Below are 23411 nucleotides of genomic sequence, written 5' to 3'. Positions count from 1 at the left end.
TTTAAAATAGAGCTACCATATGACCTAACAGTACCACTGTGGGGTATATACCTAAAAGAATGGAAAACCATCTCAAAGAGCTGTTTGTATTCCTTGTTCATTGAGCATTATTCACAATAGCCAAGAAATAAAAGCAACCTAAATGTCCATCAGTAGATGGATGGATAAAGAGAATGTGGTATATACATATAATGGAATATTATTCTGCCTTTAAAACAAAAGGAAATTCTGTTATATTCAACAGCATGGATAAAATTTGAGAACATTATGCTAAGAGAAATAAGCCAGTCACAAAAAGACCATTACTATACTATCGCACTTACATGGGGTATCTAAAGTAGTCAAACTCCTAGAAAAAAGAAAAGTAGTTGCCAGAGGCTGGGAGAGAGTGTGTGGGAAGTTGTTGTTTGGTGGGTATGGAGTTTTGATCATTTGGGATTGGGGTGGGAGGGATCTGTTGTACAACAATGTACAAGTTGTTGACAATATTGTACTATATACTCAAAATTGTTGGATGAATTTTATGTTATATGGCATTTTTTTCTGCAAAAAGAAAAGCTGGATGGCTATATTAATACAGAGTAGTTTTTAAAGCACATAGTATTGCTTGGTAAAGATAAACGGATCAGTTCATCAAGAATGTAACAATTCATGAATAATGTAACAAAAATGATAAAGAGATCAATTCATCAAGAATATAACAACTCGTAAAGAATATAACAACATGGGGCACCTGGGTGGCTCAGTCATTGAGCGTCTGCCTTCAGGTTGGGTCATGATGCCAGAGTCCAAGGATCAGCTCCACATCAAGTTCCCTGCTCAGCGGGCAGCCTGCTTCTCCCTTTCTCATTCTCCCTGCTTGTGTTCCCCCTCTCGCTGTCTGTCTGTCTGTCTGTCTGTCAAATAAGTAAATAAAATCTTAAAAAAATATATAACAACATGACAATTCTAAATGCTTATGTACCATATAACAGACTTTCAAAATGCATGAAGCAAAATCTGATAAAACTTCATGGGTACATTCACAATTATAATTGTAGATTTCCATGTGCTGTTCTCAGTAATGAACAAGCTGAAGAAAAATCAATAAAGATATAGAACACTTAAGCAGCACTATCAACCAACTTGACCTAATTGACATTTATATTACACTTTACCAAACAACAGTAGAATACACATTCCTTTAACATGTACACAGAATATTTACCAAGATAGACCATATTCTGAGCCATAGAAAATCTCCGTAAAAATTCAAAATTCAGCTCATAAAGTATTTCTTTTACTTTAATGGAATTAAATTAGAAATAATAAAAGATCTCCAGAAAATTTCTAAATATTTGATAACTAAATAACACTTTTAAATAACCCATGAGTCAGAGAAGAAATGAAAAGGAAACAAATATCTTGAACTGAATGAAAATGAAAACACAGCATGTCAAAGTTCATGAGATGCTGCTAAAGCTGTGTTTAGTAAGTGAGCTTAGAAAGTTTACAAATAACATGACCAGTATATAAAAATCAATTTTCTTCCTACATACTAGCAACAAACAATTAGAAATTGAAATTTTCTGCATCAATTGAGAGGACCATGTGGTTCTTCTCTCTTTTCTTATTAATTTGTTTTATCACATTGATTGATTTGTGAATGTTGAACCATCCTTGTAGCCCAGGAATGAATCCCACCTGGTCATGGTGGATAATCTTTTTAATGTGCTGTTGGATCCTGTTTGCTAGGATCTTGTTGAGAATCTTAGCATCCATATTCATCAGTGATATTGGTCTGAAATTCCCCTTTTTGGTAGGGTCTTTGCCTGGTTTGGCAATCAGGGTAATGCTGGCTTCGTAGAAAGAGTCTGGAAGTTTTCCTTCTGCTTCAATTTTTTGAAACAGCTTCAGGAGAATAGGTGTTATTTCTTCTTTGAAAGTCTGGTAGAATTCCCCAGGGAATCCATCAGGTCCTGGGCTCTTGTTTTTTGGGAGGTTTTTGATCACTGCTTCAATCTCGTTACTAGGTATCAGTCTATTTAGGTTGTTCATTTCTTCCTGGTTCAATTTTGGGAGTTTATAGTTTTCCAGGAATGCATCCATTTCATCTAGGTTGCTTAGCTTATTGGCATGTAACTGTTGACAAAATCCAGCATCCGTTCCTGATTAAAACGCTTCAAAGTATAGGGATAGAGGGAACATTCCTGAACTTTATCAAATCTATCTATGAAAAACCCACAGCAAATATCATCCTCAATGGGAAAAAGCTTGCAGCCTTCCTGTTGAGATCAGGAACACGACAAGGATGCCCACTCTCACCACTCTTGTTCAACATAGTATTAGAAGTCCTAGCAACAGCAATCAGACAACAAAGAGAAATAAAAGGTATCCAAATTGGCAATGAAGAAGTCAAACTCTCTCTCTTTGCAGATGACATGATTCTTTATATGGAAAACCCAAAAGACTCCACCCCCAAACTACTAGAACTCATACAGCAATTCAGTAATGTGGCAGGATACAAAGTCAATGTACAGAAATCAATGGCTTTCTTATACACTAACAATGAAAATACAGAAAGGGAAATTAGAGAATCGATTCCATTTACTATAGTACAAGAACCATAAGATACCTGGGAATAAACCTAACCAAAGAGGTAAAGGATCTGTACTAGAGGAACTACAGAACACTCATGAAAGAAATTGAAGAAGACACAAAAAGATGGAAGACCTTTCCATGCTCTTGGATCGGAAGAATAAACATTGTTAAAATGTCTATACTGCCTAGAGCAATCTATACTTTTAATGCCATTCCAATCAAAATTCCACCGGTATTCTTCAAAGAGCTGGAGCAAATAATCCTAAAATTTGTATGGAACCAGAAGAGACCCCGAATTGCTAAGGACATGTTGAAAAACAAAAATAAAACTGGGGGCATCACGTTACCTGATTTCAAGCTTTACTACAAAGCTGTGATCACCAAGACAGCATGGTACTGGCATAAAAACAGACACATAGACCAGTGGAACAGAGTAGAGAGCCCAGATATGGACCCTCAACTCTATGGTCAGTTAATCTTCGACAAAACAGGAAAAAATACACAGTGGAAAAAACACAGTCTCTTCAATAAATGGTGCTGGGAAAACTGGGCAGCTATATGTAGAAGAATGAAACTCGACCATTCTCTTACACCGTACACAAAGATAAACTCAAAATGGATAAAAGACCTCAACGTGAGACAGGAATCCATCAGAATCCTAGAGGAGAACATAGGCAGTAACCTCTTCGATATCAGCCACAGCAACTTCTTTCAAGATATGTCTCCAAAGGCAAAGGAAACAAAAGCCAAAATAAACTTTTGGGACTTCATCAAAATCAAAAACTTCTGCACAGCAAAGGAAACAGTCAACAAAACAAAGAGGCAACCCACAGAATGGGAGAAGATATTTGCAAATGACAGTACAGACAAAAGATTGATATCCAGGATCTATAAAGAACTCCTCAAACTCAACACACACAAAACAGACAATCATATCAAAAAAAAAATGGGCAGAAGATATAAACAGACACTTCTCCAATGAAGACATACAAATGGCTATCAGACACATGAAAAAATGTTCATCAGTAGCCATCAGGGAGATTCAAATTAAAACCACATTGAGATATCACCTTATACCAGTTAGAATGGCCAAAATTAGCAAGACAGGAAACAACATGTGTTGGAGGGGATGTGGAGAAAGGGGAACCCTCTTACACTGTTAGTGGGAATGCAAGTTGGTGCAGCCTCTTTGGAGAACAGTGTGGAGATTCCTCAAGAAATTAAAAATAGAACTTCCCTATGACCCTGCAATTGCACTACTGGGTATTTACCCCAAAGATACAGATGTAGTGAAAAGAAGGGCCATCTGTACCCCAATGTTTATAGCAGCAATGGCACGGTTGCCAAACTGTGGAAAGAACCAAGATGCCCTTCAACGGACGAATGCATAAGGAAGATGTGGTCCATATACACTATGGAGTATTATGCCTCCGTCAGAAAGGATGAATACCCAACTTTTGTAGCAACATGGACGGGACTGGAAGAGATTATGCTGAGTGAAATAAGTCAAGCAGAGAGAGTCAATTATCATATGGTTTCACTTATTTGTGGAACAAATAGCATGGAGGACATGGGGAGTTAGGAGAAGGGAGTTGGGGGAAATTGGAAGGGGAGATGAACAATGAGAGACTATGGACTCTGAAAAACAATCTGAAGGGTTTGAAGAGGTTGGGGGGTGGGAGGTTGGGGGAACCAGGTGGTGGGTATTAGGGCACGGATTGCATGGAGCACTGGGTGTGGTACAAAAACAATGAATACTGTTATGTTGAAAATAAATTTTAAAAAATGATTTTTAAAAAAAATTGAAATTTTAAAAATACCATTTATAGGGGCACCTGGGTGGCTCAGTGGGTTAAGCCTCTGCCTTCAGTTCAGGTCATGATCTCAGGGTCCTGGGATCGAGCCCCATATTGGGCTCCCTCCTCTGCTGGGGGCCTGCTTCCCCCTCTCTCTCTGCCTACTTGTGATCTCTGTCTGTCAAATAAATAAATCTGTTTAAAAAATACTATTTATAATACCACCTCAAAATATTAAATACTTAGAGATGAATCTGACAAAAGATGTGCAATACCTGCACACAAAATAGAGCAAAACATTGGTGAGAGAACTTAAAATAAGATTTATATAAATGGAGGGGGTGCCTGGGTGGCTCAGTCAGCTAAGCGGCTGCCTTCAGCTCGGGTCCCGATCCCCGGGTTCTGGGATCGAGCCCCACATCAGGCTCCCTGATCAGCGGAGAGCCTGCTTCTCCCTCTCCCTCTTCCTGCTGCTCTGCCTATTGTGCTCTCTCTCCATCTCTCTAATAAATAAATAAAATCTTAAAAAAGATTTATATAAATGGAGAGAGAGGTCTTCTTTATGGGTACAAGAACTCAGTATTGCTAAGATGTCAATTCTGCATCAGCTTTGACTCTTAGAACCATAGTAATGTGTAAATTCTCTCCCTGTAAGAAATAAGTAATGGATTAAAATCAACCTGGACCTGTGGGAAAGAAACTCAGAATAAAATAATAAACAGTAACAAATTAATTGAACTGTATTCTAACCACATTAAGGAGAATAAAGGAAGGACAGGAGAGACCTAACCTGAGTAACCTTGGAAAGCAGTATTTTAAGTGGATACTGTAAGACCAGAGACAAAAAAACTATAATACTGTACTCTGTTTAGTAAATTTGTTTCTCAATGGAATATAGGTTGGCAATTCTGTTAACATTACAAAAGAATGGGAGAAGTTTAGACTGAACCTTGTGGTATAGTATTAGAATCCATTCTCTATATGGTTACATAGTTTTTAGTATATATAGATAAATATGGAAATAGAAATAAAAGTGTGTATGCTTGGATTAGTATAGAGGAGTTCATCCCACCCTTGTATACAGTTTCAGTTATTTATGGTCAACTGCAATCTAGAAGCAGATGGTCCTCCTCTTGACCTAACATTAGAAGGTCAGTAGTTGCCTAAGGCTACATCACAGTGCCTACTCCACTCACCTCCCTTCATCTCATCATGTAAACATTTATCATCCCATATTATCATAAGAAGTAAAAGGGTGGGGGCGCCTGGATGGCTCGGTGGGTTAACGCCTCTGTCTTCTGCTCAGGTCATGATCCCAGGTTCCTCGAATCTAGCCCTGCATCGGGCTCTCTGCTCAGCAGGGAACCTGCTTCCCACTCTCTGTCTGCCTGCCTCTCTGCCTACTTGTGATCTCTCTCTCTGTGTCAAATAAATAAAATCTTAAAAAAAAAAGTATAAGGGTGAGTACAGTTCAGTAAGATATTTTGAAAGAGAGATCACATTCACATAACTTTTAATACAGTATATTGTTATAATTGTTCTATTTTAATTTTGTTAAGCTCTTACTGTGCCTAATTTATAAATTAAACCTTATCATATGTATAGGAAAATATATATATATGTTTTAGAACTATTTGCAATTTCAGGCATCCACGGGGAATCTTGGAACATATCTCCTGCAGATAAGGAGGGACTGCTGTAAATACATGTATTCCTAGTTCTTCCTGCTAGGAGGGCCAAGAGCAATGACATCCTAATGGTAATGAGCACACCTAGCACCCAGATTTCTAAATGGTTTTTAAGTACCATTTCCAGTAAAGGAACCAGGGCTATTTGGGGGAAAAAAAGTAGATTCCAGGGCTGGAACAAGGAAAATGTCAGATGATACCATCTTGTGATACCAGAAACTATAAAAGTGCTCACAAAAGGTTAGGGTATGTCAAGAGGATACAGGGGCCAACCTGATAAGATTTCCAATGGCCAGAATAAGATCAATTTGAGCAACAAAATAAATAATGATGGTGTTGGATTATAACCTTTAGAATAAAATAAATACCCATGAGCCTGTACTGGTACAAATTAAACATATAAATATGTGGGAGAGGAGGAATCACTCTTCCTTACAGAAGAATTCCAGTTATTAAATGTATAGAAAACGAGGGAAATACAAAATCGCTATTAGATAAGCACCACAGGAGTGCCTGGGTGGCTCAGTGGGTTAAAGCCTCTGCTTTCGGTTTGGGTCATGATCCCAGGGTCCTGGGATCGAGCCCCACATCGGCCTCTGTGCTCAGCGGGGAGTCTGCTTCCACCCCACCCCACCTGCCTCTCTGCCTGCTTGTGATCTCTGTCAAATAAATAAAATCTTAAAAAAAAAAAAAGATAAGCACCACGGTATGAATATTACAATCAGGTTCCATAGATGGCTGCTAAAATTGGGACATCTGGGTGACTCAATCAGTTAAGCATCTGCCTTCAGTTCAGGTCATGCTCCCAGAGTCCTGGGATTGAGCCCTGCATCAAGCTCCCTGCTAAGTAGGGAGTCTTCTTCTCCCTGCTTGTGCTACTTCTCTTTCTCTCTCTCAAGTAAATAAAATCTTTTTTAAAAAGTGACTGCTGAAATCTGTGGGCAAAAAATTTGCAGAGAAACAGAATTTTGGCAGTCTTAAAGTATATCCCCCCACAATATTTATTAATTATTAAGGGAGAATAATAACTGTATGGTGAAGAACCCAGAAGTTGCCATTTCAGCCAAGTGTGATCAGACTTAACTCTACAAGATATAAGACATACAGACATCACATAGTCTTGTATGACTATAAAGCGCATAATACCACTCATGTGGTATAACTGCCGAAAATGTATAATCTTAATCTAATCATGAGGAAACATCAGGCAAAACCATGTTGAAAAGGTCTACAGAATAACTGACTAGAACAAATTAAGAGTGTCAGAATCATGAGGGTGACTCAGTTGGTTATCCATCTGACTCTTGATTTCAGGGTCGTGAGATCAAGCCTTGCATCAGGCTCTATGCTGAGCATGAAGCCTGCTTAGGTCTCTCTCTCCCCCCCCCCATTTATACTCTCTCTCTCTCTCTCAAAAAAAGTGTATTTTAGGATTATGAAGTACAAGACTGAGGAACTGTCAAAGATTGGGTGAAACCAATGAGGCACAAGAGCTAAATGCATCAACAAAAGGCAACCTATAGAATGGCAGAAGATATTTGCAAATGACTTAACAGATAAAGGGCAGATATCCAAAACGTATAAAGAACTTAGTAGTCTCAACACCCAAAAAACAAAAAATCCAGTCAAGAAATGTGCAGAAGACATAAATAGACATTTCTCCAAAGAAGACATACAAATGGCTAACAGACACATGAAAAAATGCCCAACATCACTCCTCCTAAGAGAAATACAAATCAAAACCACAATGAGAAACCACCTCATACTGGTCAAATGGTTAAAATTAATAACTCACTAAACAACAGATGTTGGTGGGGATGTGGAGAAAGGGGAGCCCTCTTACACTGTTGGTGGGAATGCAATTTGGTACCGCCACTCTGGAAGATAGTATGGAGGATCCTTAAAAAGTTAAATATAGAACTACCCTATGACCCAGCAATTGCACTACTAAGTATCCATCCAAAGGATACAAAAATACTGATTCAAAGGGGGCACATGCACCCCAATGTTTATACCGGCAATGTCCACAGTAGTCAAAATAGAGCCCAGATGTCCATCGACCGGTGAATGGATAAAGAAGAAATGGTCTATATATACACGATGAAATACTACTCAGCCATCAAAAAGAATGAAATCTTGCCATTTGCAATGACATGGATGGAACTAGAGGGTATTGTGCTAAGCAAAATAAGTCAGATAAAGACAGGTACCATATGATTTCACTCACATGTGGAATTTAAGAACCAAAACAGATGAACATAGGGGAAGGGAAATTAAAATAGGATAAAAACAGGGAGGCAAATCATAAGAGACTCTTTAACTATAGGAAACAAACAGGGTTGCTCAAGGGGGGAGGATGGGAGGTAACTGGGTGATTGTCATTAAGGAAAACACTTGTAATGAGCGCTAGGTGTTATATACAACTGATGAATCACTAAATTCTGCCCCTGAAACTAATAATACACTATATGTTAACTAAATTTAATTTAAGTTAAAACAATTTTTAAAAAAGAACTAAATGTGGTGTAGAATCCTGGAACAGAAAAAGACACTAAGAGAAAAGCGGGTAACATTTGAATGATGTCTGTAGGTTTACTATTGTGTCAGTGTTTACTTCCTGGTTTTGATCATTGTACTATTTTTGTAAGTTGTTTGTAAGTTGTTACCATTATGGGAGAAGGGCATAGAAAATCTCTAATATTTTTGTAACTTTCCCGTAAGTCTAAAATTATTTCCAAATAAAAGGTTAAATAGTAGGTCCATTGGTTTGAGACTACGTTGGTGGATATGGACAGTTAACTGTTCTGAAGAATCAAAGGAAAGAGGTATAACTGATGTCTGCCCATTTACAACTAACCAATTAATAGCTTATATCCATATTGCCATTGCTGTTGCCTCTGGTTATTAAATTAACAGTAATTATTTCCAGTAGTTTCTCTAGGCTCATTCAAAGTGCTTTAAAAATCTAATTAGAGGGGTCCTTGGGTTGCTCAGTGGGTTGAGCCTCTGCCTTCAGCTCCGGTCATGATCTCAAGGTCCTGGGATCAAGCCCCGGGTCAGGCTTTCTGCTCAGTGGGGAGCCTGCTTCCCCCGCCACCTCGCTCTCTCTCTGCTTGCCTCTCTGCCTACTTGTGATCTCTCTCTGTCAAATAAATAAATAAAATCTTTTTTAAAAATCTAATTAGAAAATAAAAATGGTATTTCAGGGTTTTAATATTCTAATAGTCTTCCATGAGAATAAAATAGCAGATTTTAAAATAAAAATAAAATCCTAAATTGAAAATAGATTTGTCCACACAGCTATTTTGAAGGACATTAGCTGACTCCCACAATTTAACAGATTTCAAACTTAGCTACATGGCTATTTTTTTCCCTCAGAAACTTCCCATATCTCTAGGTTAAGAAAGAATCATTGTAGTTGGCTTATATCTTACCATCTTTTCTGTGTAAATTTCTCTTAACAACCCCTACCCCAGAATCTGTAGGGTGAGTTTCCCTGACATGCCTTGACATGTTAAAATTACTATACATACCCCTAAGACATATGATTCACAAATCACCAAATAATAGCTAAATTAAAATTTTTATGCTTTATTAAAGTATGCTAGCATATCAAAAGCACACCTTAGTATGCTTATAATAAAATTTTAATGTAATAAAGTGTTAAATTTTATTTTTTTATTTTTATTTTTTTAAGATTTTATTTATTTATTTATTTGTCAGACAGAGATCACAAATAGGCAGAGAAGCAGGCAGAGAGAGAGGAGGAAGAAGCAGGCTCCCTGCTGAGCAGAGAGCCCAATGCGGGGCTTGAACCCCGGGCCCTGGGACCACGACCTGAGCCGAAGGCAGAGGCTCTAACCCACCGAGCCACCCAGGCGCCCCTAAAGTGTTAAATTTTAAATGCACTGTTCAGTATTCTATAAAGAGCAGGTTTGTTCAACTGGCTACTTATTCTACAGGAAGGGAAAATTCTGTTCAAGTGTTATTTTTTTTATTTTGCTCTTTGGTATGCTTGTTTATTTAGTTTTGGTTTTAATCTTCTTCAGGATGTTGTGGATACACACCCTGGCCTCACGTTCCTGAAAGATGCTCCAGAATTCCACTCCCGCTATATCACCACGGTAAGCTGAGTCTTCTTTTTTCTTAATAGAGATCTATAAGTCTCCTTTGTGCAGGCTTTCAGATATCTATGCAAAAGGTAACCTGAGCTATAACGATTATTTTGAGTGGGAGGAAGGTACAATAAAATTGAATTAGTTATTTGTATCTACTTTCCTTCTTATTATGTACCAGTGTATACAGAATTAGAGTAATATATTCGTTCTGTCTGGTCTTATGAGGTACACTCTTTGCCTTGTTATTAATATTGATACCCAGTTGATATTGAGCATTTACAAACAGCCTTTCCCAGAAAAAGATGTGTCTTTCTTAGAAAATGATGTGTCTCAAATTTAGAACTAGAAATGGTAATGAGAAATAGCTTATATATAATCAGAAAAAAAAGAATTTATCATAGCATAATCACACTCTCCCATTTTGTGAGGTGCTCCTGGCCTCCTTTGACCAGTCACAGTCAAGGCATGAAGTCAGAGCACACCAGCCTGCGGTGCACATTGCAGCCATGTCCAGCATTCTTTGTCCTAGCTCTCAGATTATCTCTGAGCCCCAAGACAAACCCCTCCATCACAACCACACTCAAGTGAGTTAGCCCTTGTGTCTGGCTCACACCCCCCCAGTAAGATTACAGGGCGATCACCTCTGAGAAAAATCCTCTCATTCTTAGAGTACTTTTTGTTGGCTATGAATTTATTGGATTCTGTCAAGTTACAGAATACTACCATTCTTTTTCTCCTTTCAGAACTTCATTCTTGGCTTTTACATTGGCTCTCTGTTGTAAAACTTTGTAAGTCTTTCTTTGAGCCAGAAGGTGTCACTGTCTTCTAAGACTATCTCAGAAGTGATTTTTTTTGCCTGTAAAGCATAACACTACTGTTGTGAAGTGCTGCCACAGTCACCCTGGTGCAGTCACCCTTGTTTCTCACTTGGATTACTTCTACTTGGTCTCCTTGCTTACACCTTCATTGCCCTACAGTGGTCTCCACAAAGCAGAGTAATCCTTTGAAAATGTTTGTCAGTTCATGTCACTCCTCTGTTCAAACCCTCCAGTGGCTTCCCATCTCACTCAGAGGAAAAGCCAGAGTCCTTGGTAAGACTCCCCATAATACACACACACACACACACACACACCACCCCCCTTACAACCTCTGCGGCTCTCGTCTATCCTGTTACCCTGCCCCTCACTTACTGTGCTTCGCTCACAACTGCATCCTCTCTGTTACTGGAACAGACTAACTCCACTTCTGTCTCAGGTGCTTTTCACTTCTTTCCTCTCCCTGAAATGCTCTCTGCAGATATCCATATGACTTCTTCCTTTATTTAATTCATTCCAACTGTGCATTCAGATATTCCCTTTTTAGTGAGGCCTTCCCTAAACACCCTTTACCTTCTTCATCCTTCTTCTCCTTCTGTCCCCTCCCCCTACACTCTCTATGCATTTGTTCTACCTTATTTTTCTTCTCAGATTTTATATCATTTAATATTTTAAAGCTTAAAATCTCCTTCTCTATGATAGAAACTCCACTGAAGCAGGGAATTTGTCTATGTTTTTCACTACAGTATCTCCAATACCTAGAATAGTGCCTAGCGCATATTAGATAAACAGTATGTATTGAATAAATAAATGAAATTATCCATGCTTAAGAATCCTACACATTAACTCTGGCTTAAATTCAATAGGGAATCACTGGGTTCTGATTGTTGATTGTTCTGTAAACTCAGGGCATGTTAATAGCATAATTGAAAATCTTAAGAGCTAGAAAAGATCTTAGAGATAATCCAGCCCAACCTTCTACGAATTCAGAAAATACTCTCTGTAGAGGAACTTTTTATTGGAATTTATTCTTAGAAAAGATGTTAAATAACAGAGTTGTAAAATAGAGATAAATTTTCTTTCTCTACACTTTTTATTTGATGTACCGTGGACCCATGATGGTCTGTGTCATCTAGCAAGTGGTCCCCAGGAATTTGTAATTTCAGGGTGAAAAGCCATGAAACAATTTTGTTCACATATTCACATATTCACATTTTCCTAGAAATTCTATTATGTTAATCATTAAAGAGAACTAAATTGGTCAATTAACAGGATATAATTATCTCTGCTGACATATATTCATGGTGTTTGCATATTATTTATATTTTTAAAACTCATACTCTTATTATTATGCTGTTTTATCCTCAATTCACAAAAATAAATCCATTACTCAGAAATAATTACTAAATTATAAAATACTTGGAATGAAATATTGATAATAGGGCAATTCAGAATAGCATCGTAACATAAATAGTAAACAAGATCCCATTGAGAATATAGAATGTGAATCTCTGTGTACTAAGATAAGTGTATCTATTGTGATAACCTCATAGTACCACCTGAAGAAGGAAAGTGCAAATAAAAAGTATTACATGAATATCTGGAAACAGGATTTTTTTTTTAAAGGACTGGTTATCTTTTCTCCCTATTGCCTCTTCTGTTGTGAAATCTGGTCAAATAATAGTATGAAGTCATTGGAACTTGTGCATTACTTCAGAGTACAGTTTTTCTAGAACAAATCAAAATAAGTTTTCTAGTATGAAATTAATGAATGTTGTTAATGGTGTAAAAGCAAATGACAGAGGCATCATTCTCTATCTTGTTCAGAGCAAAAACTGGTAAGTTCACGCTTTCTTAGAAACTTAGCCTCAGAATTAAAGATAAATATCTCAGAAAAAGCAAAAGTAATTAGTCATTTGACCCTATCAATGTTATATAATCTCAGTGGCATGTAGTATAAAACAATGCATTTTTTTTGTTGGCATGCTAGAGTTTTTTATCAATTTCACTTTAGTCGGAAGAAACTACTGACACAAAGGATGACTCAAATATTAGTTTTAGTGTGGCACTCATATGGTGAAAAGTTGGGCAACTTTTATTTTCTGTTTATCACTGGAAAACCTATGCCATAGGAAAAGACTTTTCATTTGTTTGTTTAGTTAATTATTTTGTCAGCTATTTCCAGACTGGAAAGACAGAGCCCCAACTATGCATACAGCAAAAAGAATATCACTACCCATATAAGAGAATGCACCTAAAGAATGCACCTAATACGCCATATTCTCCTTTATTTCCAGAGACAAGTTGGCATTTAAGAAATAAGTCTCTTGATACTGAATGAAAATGAAAATTGGAAATACTAACAAATTATAGCCCTTGAATTTGCAGTTTTGCATGCTGTGTAAAGAAATTACCAGTGAATAAAAGACTGCTTATCCTAGCTGGCATATGCTGACTTTTTTGAGGAAAGGGGTGCTCACGTGAGTTTTTAAAATAAACAATGAGATTGAAAATACTTCTTTGTGACACTGGTAATGGCAGCAAAGACATTTCTCTGGTGTGCTCAGATGGTATCTTAGTGATAGCTTCAGTGTCTTCATTGGCCTGAAGCCATCACTTTAGGCTGAAATGCCAGGATTTTAATTGTTGAGGACAAGGTACTGATATTTTTTGAGATGACTAAACTGTGGTGGAGACTGCTCATCACCAACAGCTTGGCTCTTTCCCCTTGAGAACTTTTCCTCTTGATAGAGAAAGGAGGAAATTTGTATTAGATAGATTTTTTTTTTTAAGTCCAAATTCTGCAGAGGACCATGGAGAAATACTTTTCGGAGCCATACTAACCAGAGGGGATCAAGGATCTTTTTACCACTCCCTGCCAGGTAGAAGAACGATGCTTCCAGCATTTGAGAATATTCATCTGCGTAAATTACCTACAATGAGCCATCTCTGTAATTTTTGTGTCCACATCCACTCCACTTGTCAAAACTTGTCTGACAGCTACCAACACTTGCTCAAATTTCTGGTGACCTACACTTGTGGATTAGAGGTTTCCAGTTCAGTAGTTAGAAGGAAAAAGAAAGGAAACTAATTTAAAATTCAGACTATCAAGGTGACGAGAGATCCCTTGGTAAAAAATTATCAAATTTCGTTCCACTCATTGGTATTAAACAATTATTCTTACTATTAACAATTCTTTTTAAAAAAATTTGCTTTTTAAAAACTGGGATTAATTTCTTTTTTATTTACCTAAAAGAAGTAGAACAAAATTAGGGGGAAAAATCAAGGGTAGATGTAGAACCAAGCAGCCACATGTTCTCACCACTAGATGGTGCCCCTACTTCAGTAAGCTAAAATGCTGACTCAGTAATGTGGATACCAATAAATGTGCTGATGAAGTGGGGCTACTGAATAGATTTAGACTATGGAAAAATGGACTATAAGTACATTTTTTCATATTATTAGATAAGTAAGTTAGCAGAGGCTAAAAGTAGAAAACGTTTAACAGTCAAAACATTTGTGAATTTTAAAAATTCTGTCAAAAAAACAAAAAATGAATAACAAAATAAGCAAAAATAAATACAGATCAACGCTGTATCATTTTAAGTGTAACACGGTACCTCCATAAATAATATATTTACAGGCATCTATAAATATAAAATTTTGGTAGATAGGAAACTTAGATTTTAGATAAATTTATATTTAAAATCAAATACTAAGGGTAAAAATATAATATTCAACATAGAAAATTTTGGTGTAATGATATGTTTTGAAATTGACTTTACTTGAGAGAGGAGCCATGGAACTATGATAAATGGTATTCTTACTGTTTATTTTCATATATGTAATTTCTGTGCTAAAATTCCTCCATCTTTATTATATGAACTTTGATTAAGGAGGACACATGAGGTAATGAGCACTGGGTATTATATAAGACTGATGAATCACTAACTTCTACCATACAAATTAATTGTATGTTAATTAATTGGATTTAAATTTAAAAAATAAAATTAAAAAATTTCTGAAACCAATAATACACTATATGTTAATTGGATTTAAGTTTTAAAAAAAAAAGAATACACTGTTGAGTAAGACACTATGGGTTTGAACTGCATGGACCTCTTATATGCAAATTTTTTATAGCACTGTAAATATTTTCTCTTCCTTATGATTTTCTTAATATTTTCTTTTCTCTAGTTTACTTTATTATAAGAATACAGTATATATAGTACATATATAATATACAAAATATGGGTTAATCAACTGTTTACATAATTGGTAAGGCTTCCAGTCAACAGAAAGCTATTAGTAGTTAAGTTTGGGGGAGTCAAGTTATAGTGGATTTTCAACTGTACATGGCTGGGGGTTGGTAGCCCTAGCCCATGAAATCTTGTCATTTGCAACAACACTGATTGACTTTGAAGACATTATGTTAAATGAAGTAAGTCAGAGACAAATACTACATGATCTCTCTCATATGTAGAATCTTAAAAAATAAAACCAAGATAAAGAAAACAGATTGGTGATTGCCAGAGGCAAAATGGGTGAAGAGGGAGTCAAAAGGTATAAACTTCCAGTTATAGAATAAGTAATAATGGGGACATAAAGTAGAACATGGTAACTGTAGTTAATACTATATATACTATTATAATTAATACCATATATAATGTAGTAATATAAATATATTGTGCATTTGAAAGTTGCTAAGAGCATAAATCTTAAAAGTTCTCATCACAAGAACAAAAATTCCATAACTCTGTATGGTGGCAGATGTTAAGGGGACTTTCTGCAGTGATTATTTTGCAATATGTACAAATATCAAATCATGTCTTACACCAAAAAGTGATATAATGTATATCAGTTATTCCTCAAATAAAAAAGTATATCAAGCAATTGTTAACCATCTGATACGCAGAGCGCCATATCAAATACTGGGTTGCAAGTCAAGAAAGATCTGGTACCTTGGAGTTTGGAGGTGATGATGGTCAAGTTGCACCAGTGTTTAGAATAACCCCGTAGGATGAACTGAAGGAGACTCACATGACAGTTGAAGCACAGAAGACAGAGCTCTACCCCAGTCCCTGTTCTGACGCTTCCTGTGGAGTTAGCAGTTGAGCTAGATTCTGAAGAGTCAGGAATTAGCACTACTAAAGGATATGGAAAACTGGGCAGTGGAAATCTGGGCCATCATTCTGAGGATGTGTTTTCCCTGCTCTGTTTGAGAATCACTCTCTTTGCTAAGGAATCCAGAAGAGGAATGGTGGTTTAGTCCCTCATTAGGCCTACTCTTTGGAGAGATGTCCAAATGTTTTCCCTTTTTTGTTCTTGCCCTAAAATAACTTTTAAAAAGATCTAACCTCTTACATGATAAAACCACCAAGGATGCAGGAATTCTATTAGATAATCAAAATCAAAGGCAAAGTGTCAAAAAAAAAAAAAAGCTGCTTATGATGAGCACTTATTGTTATATGTAAGTGATCAATCACTAAATTCTCCTGAAACCGGTATTACCCTATATGTTAACTAACTAGAATTTAAATAAAACCTTGAAACCAAAAAGATATAATGCTTCATTTTGGAAGAAAAAAAACAAAACTAGTGGGTCATAGGGAAATTAAATGTGTAGGCATAACCCCAGGTAAAACTGACTACGCTGTGGCCTCCTCCCTCCAAGATAGCAGCCTTGTCTTCCTTCTCCAATCCTCCACTACACCACAACAAACATGTCATCAATCTCAAACACATTTGCTACCCGTTCCCACCTCTCTCATCCTGTCCAGGGTCTTCTCCAGAGTTTCACATCTGTTATTAAACTCTTTAAATGCTAGCTAATAACAAAATTGCTCATGCCCAAGTAAGGACTCAGTATTAGAGTTATCACAGATGTATTTGAGTTTCCAGAAAGAGTCTGGAAGACAAGAAGTCTTTAAGAGTCCAATGAATAAGGCTATAATAACCAAAATAATGCCGTCTTTAATCGTACCATGTTGGCAGCCATTCTTATGACCTATGAATTGTTAAGCCAACCCAGTGTGTATTTCCCACCTCATCTGCCTTCCTAAAACATTCAGCCCAATAAACACTGCCTGAATCAGGCATCACTGTATAAGATGAGAGGTAAATAAAGTGACATGTAGGTAGCTGGGAAATGCAGGGCTATGAGCAAAGAGTATCTTTATTCTTGGAATTGTAAGGAATGTGGTGTAGATTTTTAAAATATCATTAGTTTTTATTAGAAATTACACTTGCCTTAATCAGAAAAACAAAACATAGCTTGGTTCAGGAGACATTCCTAAGATGGCCTTTGGTGAAGTAAAACATATCTTCAGTGTTTTTATTTTATTTGTTTCCTTTTGGAACCAGGTTATTCAGAGAATATTCTACACAGTCAACAGATCTTGGAGTGGAAAAATAACTTCGACAGAGATAAGAAAAAGCAACTTTTTGCAAGTATGTCTCTCATTGAAATTCATATATAAAGAACAAGTTAGGGATGCCAAGCTTCTGCCTTCAGGCTGTGATACCAGGGTCCTGGGATCAGTCCACATCAGGCTTCCTGCTCAGCAGGAAGTCTGCTTCTCCCTTGGTCTGCAGATCTCCCTGCTTGTGCGCTTTCTCTCTTCTCTCTCTCTCACAAATAAATTTTTTTTTAATTTAAAAAAAAATAAAGAACAAGTTAAATAATATTATTTCATTTTTTTAAATTTTTTTAATTTATTTTCAGCGTAACAGTATTCATTGTTTTTGCACCACACCCAGTGCTCCATGCAATCCGTGAATCCGTGCCCTCTCCAATACCCACCACCTGGTTCCCCCAACCTCCCACCCCCCGCCCCTTCAAAACCCTCAGATTGTTTTCAGGGTCCATAGTCTCTCATGGTTCACCTCCCCTTCCAATTTCCCTCAACTCCCTTTTCTCTAACTCCCCTTGTCCTCCATGCTATTTGTTATGCTCCACAAATCAGTGAAATCATATGATAATTGACTCTCTCTGCTTGACTTATTTAACAAATATTTGAGTGCTTATTGTATACAAAGCACTTTGGCTACTTTCAGTCATGAAGCATTTACCAGATACCTGGGATGTGTTGGGGAGAACAAAGATGAATAACAAGGGATTTTTATATCAAGGTACATGGACTAACAGAAAAATGTGCAGTCACACCTGACGAAAATTTTCACAGAAATGGGTAACAAATATGCAGGGAGGGCCTCATGGCATGCGGTCTTAATCTTGGAGGGTATTGGAAGTTTATCAAAATAAAAAATTAGAAGGGGATTCCAGATAAAGGGAGCAACATAAACAAAGCCCCAGAAGCATGAAAGTGTCTACAGTCTAAGAACAGTCTAAAGCAGCCAGTGGCTCTGCAGAGAGTAACCAGTGATACAGCCTCAGGGGTGAGATGGGCTGGGTTAGGAAAGGACTTGCAAAAGGAATAAAGGGGTTGCAACTTGATCCTTTCAGTAACCGCTCTTTATCCAGTTCCTACTAGAGTGGAGAAAAATACTAAAAAGTCCTTTTAAGAAAGAATACTTTCCATTCAATTATTTTATTTATTTTACCAAATAAGAGAGAAAGTGTGTAGACCACTAGTGGGAGCCTTTTACCGAGATAATCCTCATGCCTGATTGTTCAAGCTTCCATTAACCTAAAGAAAGAATTGTTCATACTTGAAAGGAAAAGAAATATTTTATTTTCAATGAATCAAACTAAACGAAACTTAGGCTAATAACACAACCTTATATACTCTTTATTTTTCCCTGTCTTCATCTGGGACAAAGTAATGAAGACTTGGCAAAATTAGCAGCCTATAATTCATATAAAAACCTTTTTTATTCCAAAATGAATAGTAATTATCCTGCCTCTCTCAGTAGGTAACATGGGATGGGATGGGTTGAGATGGCAGTAATTCCATAAAAGAGGCCTTCCACCTTAAGAATGGTAATCCCTCATATTCCCGAAGCACAATTGAGTTTGTAACAGTTTCTGGCATTACTGTAAAACATATTTTTTAATTGATAAAATTTGAGGTCCAGATATGGTTGAATGACTTAGATAAGATCACACAGCAAGTAAATGGCCAATCTGGAAACAGAACTCAAGTGTTCTTATTAGGGCATCATTTAATTTTTCCCCCTCTTCCCTATTCCTCTCCCACTCTTCGTATTAGTACATTATTCATGAATGTATGCTCATGTTTTATATGCTCATAAAGCATTCAAATAATATGAAAATATCTAGAATAATCAGCAGAAGTCACTGTCTACCTCTTCACCCTACAATTTCATTCTCTTTCCCAGAGGGAACCCATCCATATTATGGTTTTATTCCCTTATATGTATACATGGAGTAAACAGTTTTATTTTGTATGGCTGCTTTTTTGAGGTGGTTTTTTTTTAAGTATATGAGATAATTTTGTTAATTTGGGGTTTTTTTTCCACTAACAGCATATCTTAACAATCTTTTCATTTCCATGCATATAAATCTTAACTGCCGCATCATCTATGGCATGGCTCTGCCATAACTAAATTACATATTCCCCTACAGAGGATGTTTAAGTTGTTGTCAGGTTTTTCCTATTTGCAATGATGCAGTAAACATCCTTATACTTTCCTTCTGTGTGTACATAGGTAAGAATTCTTCTAGAATAGACTACTGGAGGGGAAATCCTGGATCAAATGGTATATGCATTTTCAGGGTTTTTTTTTTTTAAGATTTTTTATTTTTAAGTAATCTCTGCACCCAAAATGGAACTCAGATGCACAACCCAAAATCAAGAGTTGCGCGCTCTACCAACTGAGCCAGCCAGTTGCCCCAGTGTGGTTTTCAGTTTGATAGATCCTGCCAACTTAGTCTCTTGAAAACCTGTACTAGTTCATACTTACACATTCATCAATAGCACAAGTTTTCTGTCTTTTTCATTTTCTGATAATCTAGTAGGAGAAAATGAGAGCTCCTTCTCATGATTTGTTTTATTGTATGTATTCTTTATACATATTAAAGAGCATTTTATAAAATAAAACATTACAAGCAATGTTTGGAAAACAGAAAAATCATATTTCATCGCCCTAATACAACTAATAGCATTTTTGTCTAGGTTCATATAAATGTGCAGATTTTAGGATTTTACAGAATTCTTATTATGTGTAATCTTAACCCATATTTTGCATTTACCACATCATGGTTTTCCTTTGTTTCTGTGGAGTCTTTGTAATTTTTACTGGCAAGAGAATCTTCCATTAAGACATTTTACTATAGGGACCCTGGGTGGCTCAGTGGGTTAAGCTGCTGCCTCCGGCTCAGGTCGTGGTCTCAGGGTCCTGGGATCAAGTCCCGCATCGGGCTCTCTGCTCGGCAGTGAGCCTGCTTCCCTCCCTCTCTCTTTGCCTCTCTGTCTACTTGTGATCTCTCTCTGTCAAATAAATAAATAAAATCTTTAAAAAAAAAAAAGACGTTTTACTATAATAGTTTATGTTCTCAACTTGCCAGAATTGGTCTCCCAGTATTTACATTTTGGAACATAATTTATCGTTGAAGCAATTTATTTGCGTTATGAAACAGTCACCTCTCTCCCTTGTAATATTTTTCACCTTGAATTCCATTTTATTTTCCAATAATATTGGCACTTTTTTTGTTTAGATTTAGCTAGCATATATTTGTACTTCTTTTAAAACCGCCTTTTAAATTTTATTTTAGTGTTATCTCTTACGGATAGCGCATACCTAGATATGTTTTGGGGGGGTGGTTTTTATACTTAATCTGAAAATACTTTAATATGGACACTTAATTCATTTACATTACTGTGATTGTTGATCTGTCTGATCTGATTTCTGCCATCTCATTTTGTTTTTTCTATTTCTGAAGGTTTTTTATGGCTTCTTATGTCATTCTTTCTGAATCTTTCATTTCTGAAAACATCTTCATTTGTCTGCCCACTTGTATGATAACTACAAGAATTGTAAGAATTCTGGGTTCAAAATTATTGTTTCTGGTGTTTTCCATAGGGACACTCAGTGAGTCAGGGGAACCCCAGGTTAATTTCCAGCACAGGACCCTGCAGCTCCATCCCTATGTCTTCTTTGCCAGGCCACCACACATCAGCACGATGCTATGTATAAGTCACCTTCACAGTAAACTTGATCTCATTACAAAGCCAAACCCTATATGTGGATTTCTACTCTACATAATAGAATAGATGCTCACTCTTCATAATTTTAGAAAGTTACAAGCAGTGTCAGTTTATGACCATGTAATTCAGCCTGTTGTCTAATTGTTCTGGCTTGCTACTCTGGGGACCTTTGATGGGCTACAGTCTCCTTGGTAACAGTCCTTCCCTTTCCTTGCTTTTAAATCCTCCACTGCATCTAACCCTTTGCTAAGCGTAATACAGAACTCATAAATGCTTATAGATTGATCATTTGATTAAAGTTTGGAAGAGGTTCCTGGTTTGGTACCCAAACCAAAAATTTTAATTCAATTTAAAATTAAACTTTACTAGACCATATAACGGCCAAAGCTGGTTTTCATAATTTTAAAATAAATTAATCTTTCTCTTCATACTATTTCAGACTCTAGCCCTTTTGGAAGAAGAGGAAGATATAAACCAAATCACAGATTACTTCTCCTATGAACATTTCTATGTTATTTATTGTAAATTCTGGGAACTAGATAGTGATCATGACCTCTACATCAGCCAGGCTGATCTATCTCGATACAATGACCAGGGTAAGTGTTTTATACATGTTAAAACTTAGCTATTTTGAAAAAGGCAAGAGTTATATGAATTGTTATATGAATGATAAATTCCCATTTCTTAAATTCTTTATCCAATCAAGTAGTCTTTAATGAACCAAGAATTTTTAAGTGGGAATGGGTGAAGGTATTAATTTTTTATTTAGAAAGCAAGTATAGGAGAAGGTACTTAGAGTAAGTAAGCAATTAGAGTCTTTGTTTTGATTAATTGCTGAGTCTTTATAGTGATGTTTATTTTCTAATGATGAATAAGATTCATACCTATGTAAAGTTTATTTGAAAGAGAATGTATATATACCCTTATAAATTTCCCATTTTACAGTGTTTATGAATAGCCAAGGATGAAAATGTTTCTAACTTGACATTGTTTTCCAGGAATCATAAAAACTTACTTTTTGGAATTTAGTTCCTGAGTAAGTATTTTCCCTGCAGATGAATTTTGTGTGCTTTCTTGTATCAGAAAGCAAAAATATCACATATCACATGATATTACCCCCTTTGCTTCATTTTTACCAGTAGTAAACTTAGAAACTATTACCTGATGATTTACTGTTCTTCACCAAGCACCAAAATACATTGACTTGTTTTTTTTTCTCATAAGATTGTCCCTGATCTATTCTTAAATGTCTTCTCAAGCACTGCTGATTTTTTAAAAATCAGCCTTTAGCCTTTTAGATGTAGCAAAGTACAAACCTTAAACAAATGCGTTGAATTTCACTTCTGTTATTTGGTATATCTGTGATTAACCGTTTATATCTTAAGAAAAGGCTCGTTCTATATGATGTCAAGTTTCATGGAACTTTCCATATATAAGAAAGAGTTCTCCCTCTCAATTCTCAGGTCCCAATAAGGTATCAAGAGAAAATACTCATGTGTATTTATTGATAAACAAGCAGTACTTGTTTAGTACTCTACCCCCTTGTTCAAGTAGTCGTAACCTTCCTGTCACCAGAATAGCACAAAAATGGAAATATTCACAGGTGTATCAGGTCAGCTTTATTAGCTCTGCACCTTCTAATCACCAGTGACCAGATCATCTGTGTTAACATATGGTCATGCAAAACCTAACAGGCTCTAAAGCATGCTCTCTGGCTGATATACCATAATTCTCACCAAGTCCCAAAATATTGTATATATACACCTAGGCCTGCATGATGAAGGTGTCACTGAGACCACCTAATTGCTGGTGCACCTACCTGTCCTAAATGGGACAGCATGATCTTCAATTTTAGGCTAAACTTAACAAATTTTAAAAAGACCTTTTTTTTTTTTAATTAAATCCCATGCCTTTCCTATACAGCTCTCTATTTGTCTATCTAGTACAAATTATTAACCCCATAAACCAATGTTCAACAAAGTATAGAGGATCCTTATATAAGCTTTTTGGCCAGACATGGGTCTTCTGACCCCCATATTCCTAACATCTTCAGCCAAACTAATTTTACCTTGGGCTGACTCTAACTAACTCTACCTAACTCTGTGCAGAAGAATTAGATGCTGGTAGCTGCTAACTCTCTAATGACTCATCCCTTGTTTTGAAATTGTAATATACATGCCATTGCCTGGGGCACTTAAAAGAAACATTCCTGTCCTTACCAAATCCATGGGTCTGAGCTGTACTGGCATATCCTTTTAGTTAAAAGTAAAGCCTTTGGTTATTT

General features: G+C 36.5%; 1 protein-coding gene across 6 annotated transcripts in view; it reads left to right on the top strand.

Moving 5' to 3' along the window:
• Positions 1–23411, top strand: part of PPP2R3A (protein phosphatase 2 regulatory subunit B''alpha) — a 210849-nt gene that overhangs the window by 127369 nt on the left and 60069 nt on the right. For all 6 annotated transcript variants that reach the window (XM_047736286.1, XM_047736302.1, XM_047736293.1 and 3 more), the window contains 3 exons: positions 10114–10188; positions 17361–17447; positions 21567–21723. In XM_047736286.1, coding sequence (XP_047592242.1) covers positions 10114–10188; positions 17361–17447; positions 21567–21723 — 319 coding nt within the window. The remainder of the gene's footprint in view (positions 1–10113; positions 10189–17360; positions 17448–21566; positions 21724–23411) is intronic.

Source organism: Lutra lutra, chromosome 1 (assembly GCF_902655055.1).
Source record: "Lutra lutra chromosome 1, mLutLut1.2, whole genome shotgun sequence".
Lineage (NCBI taxonomy): Eukaryota > Metazoa > Chordata > Mammalia > Carnivora > Mustelidae > Lutra > Lutra lutra.
Note: the sequence above shows the minus strand (reverse complement) of the source record. Positions and strands in the feature narration are given on the sequence as shown.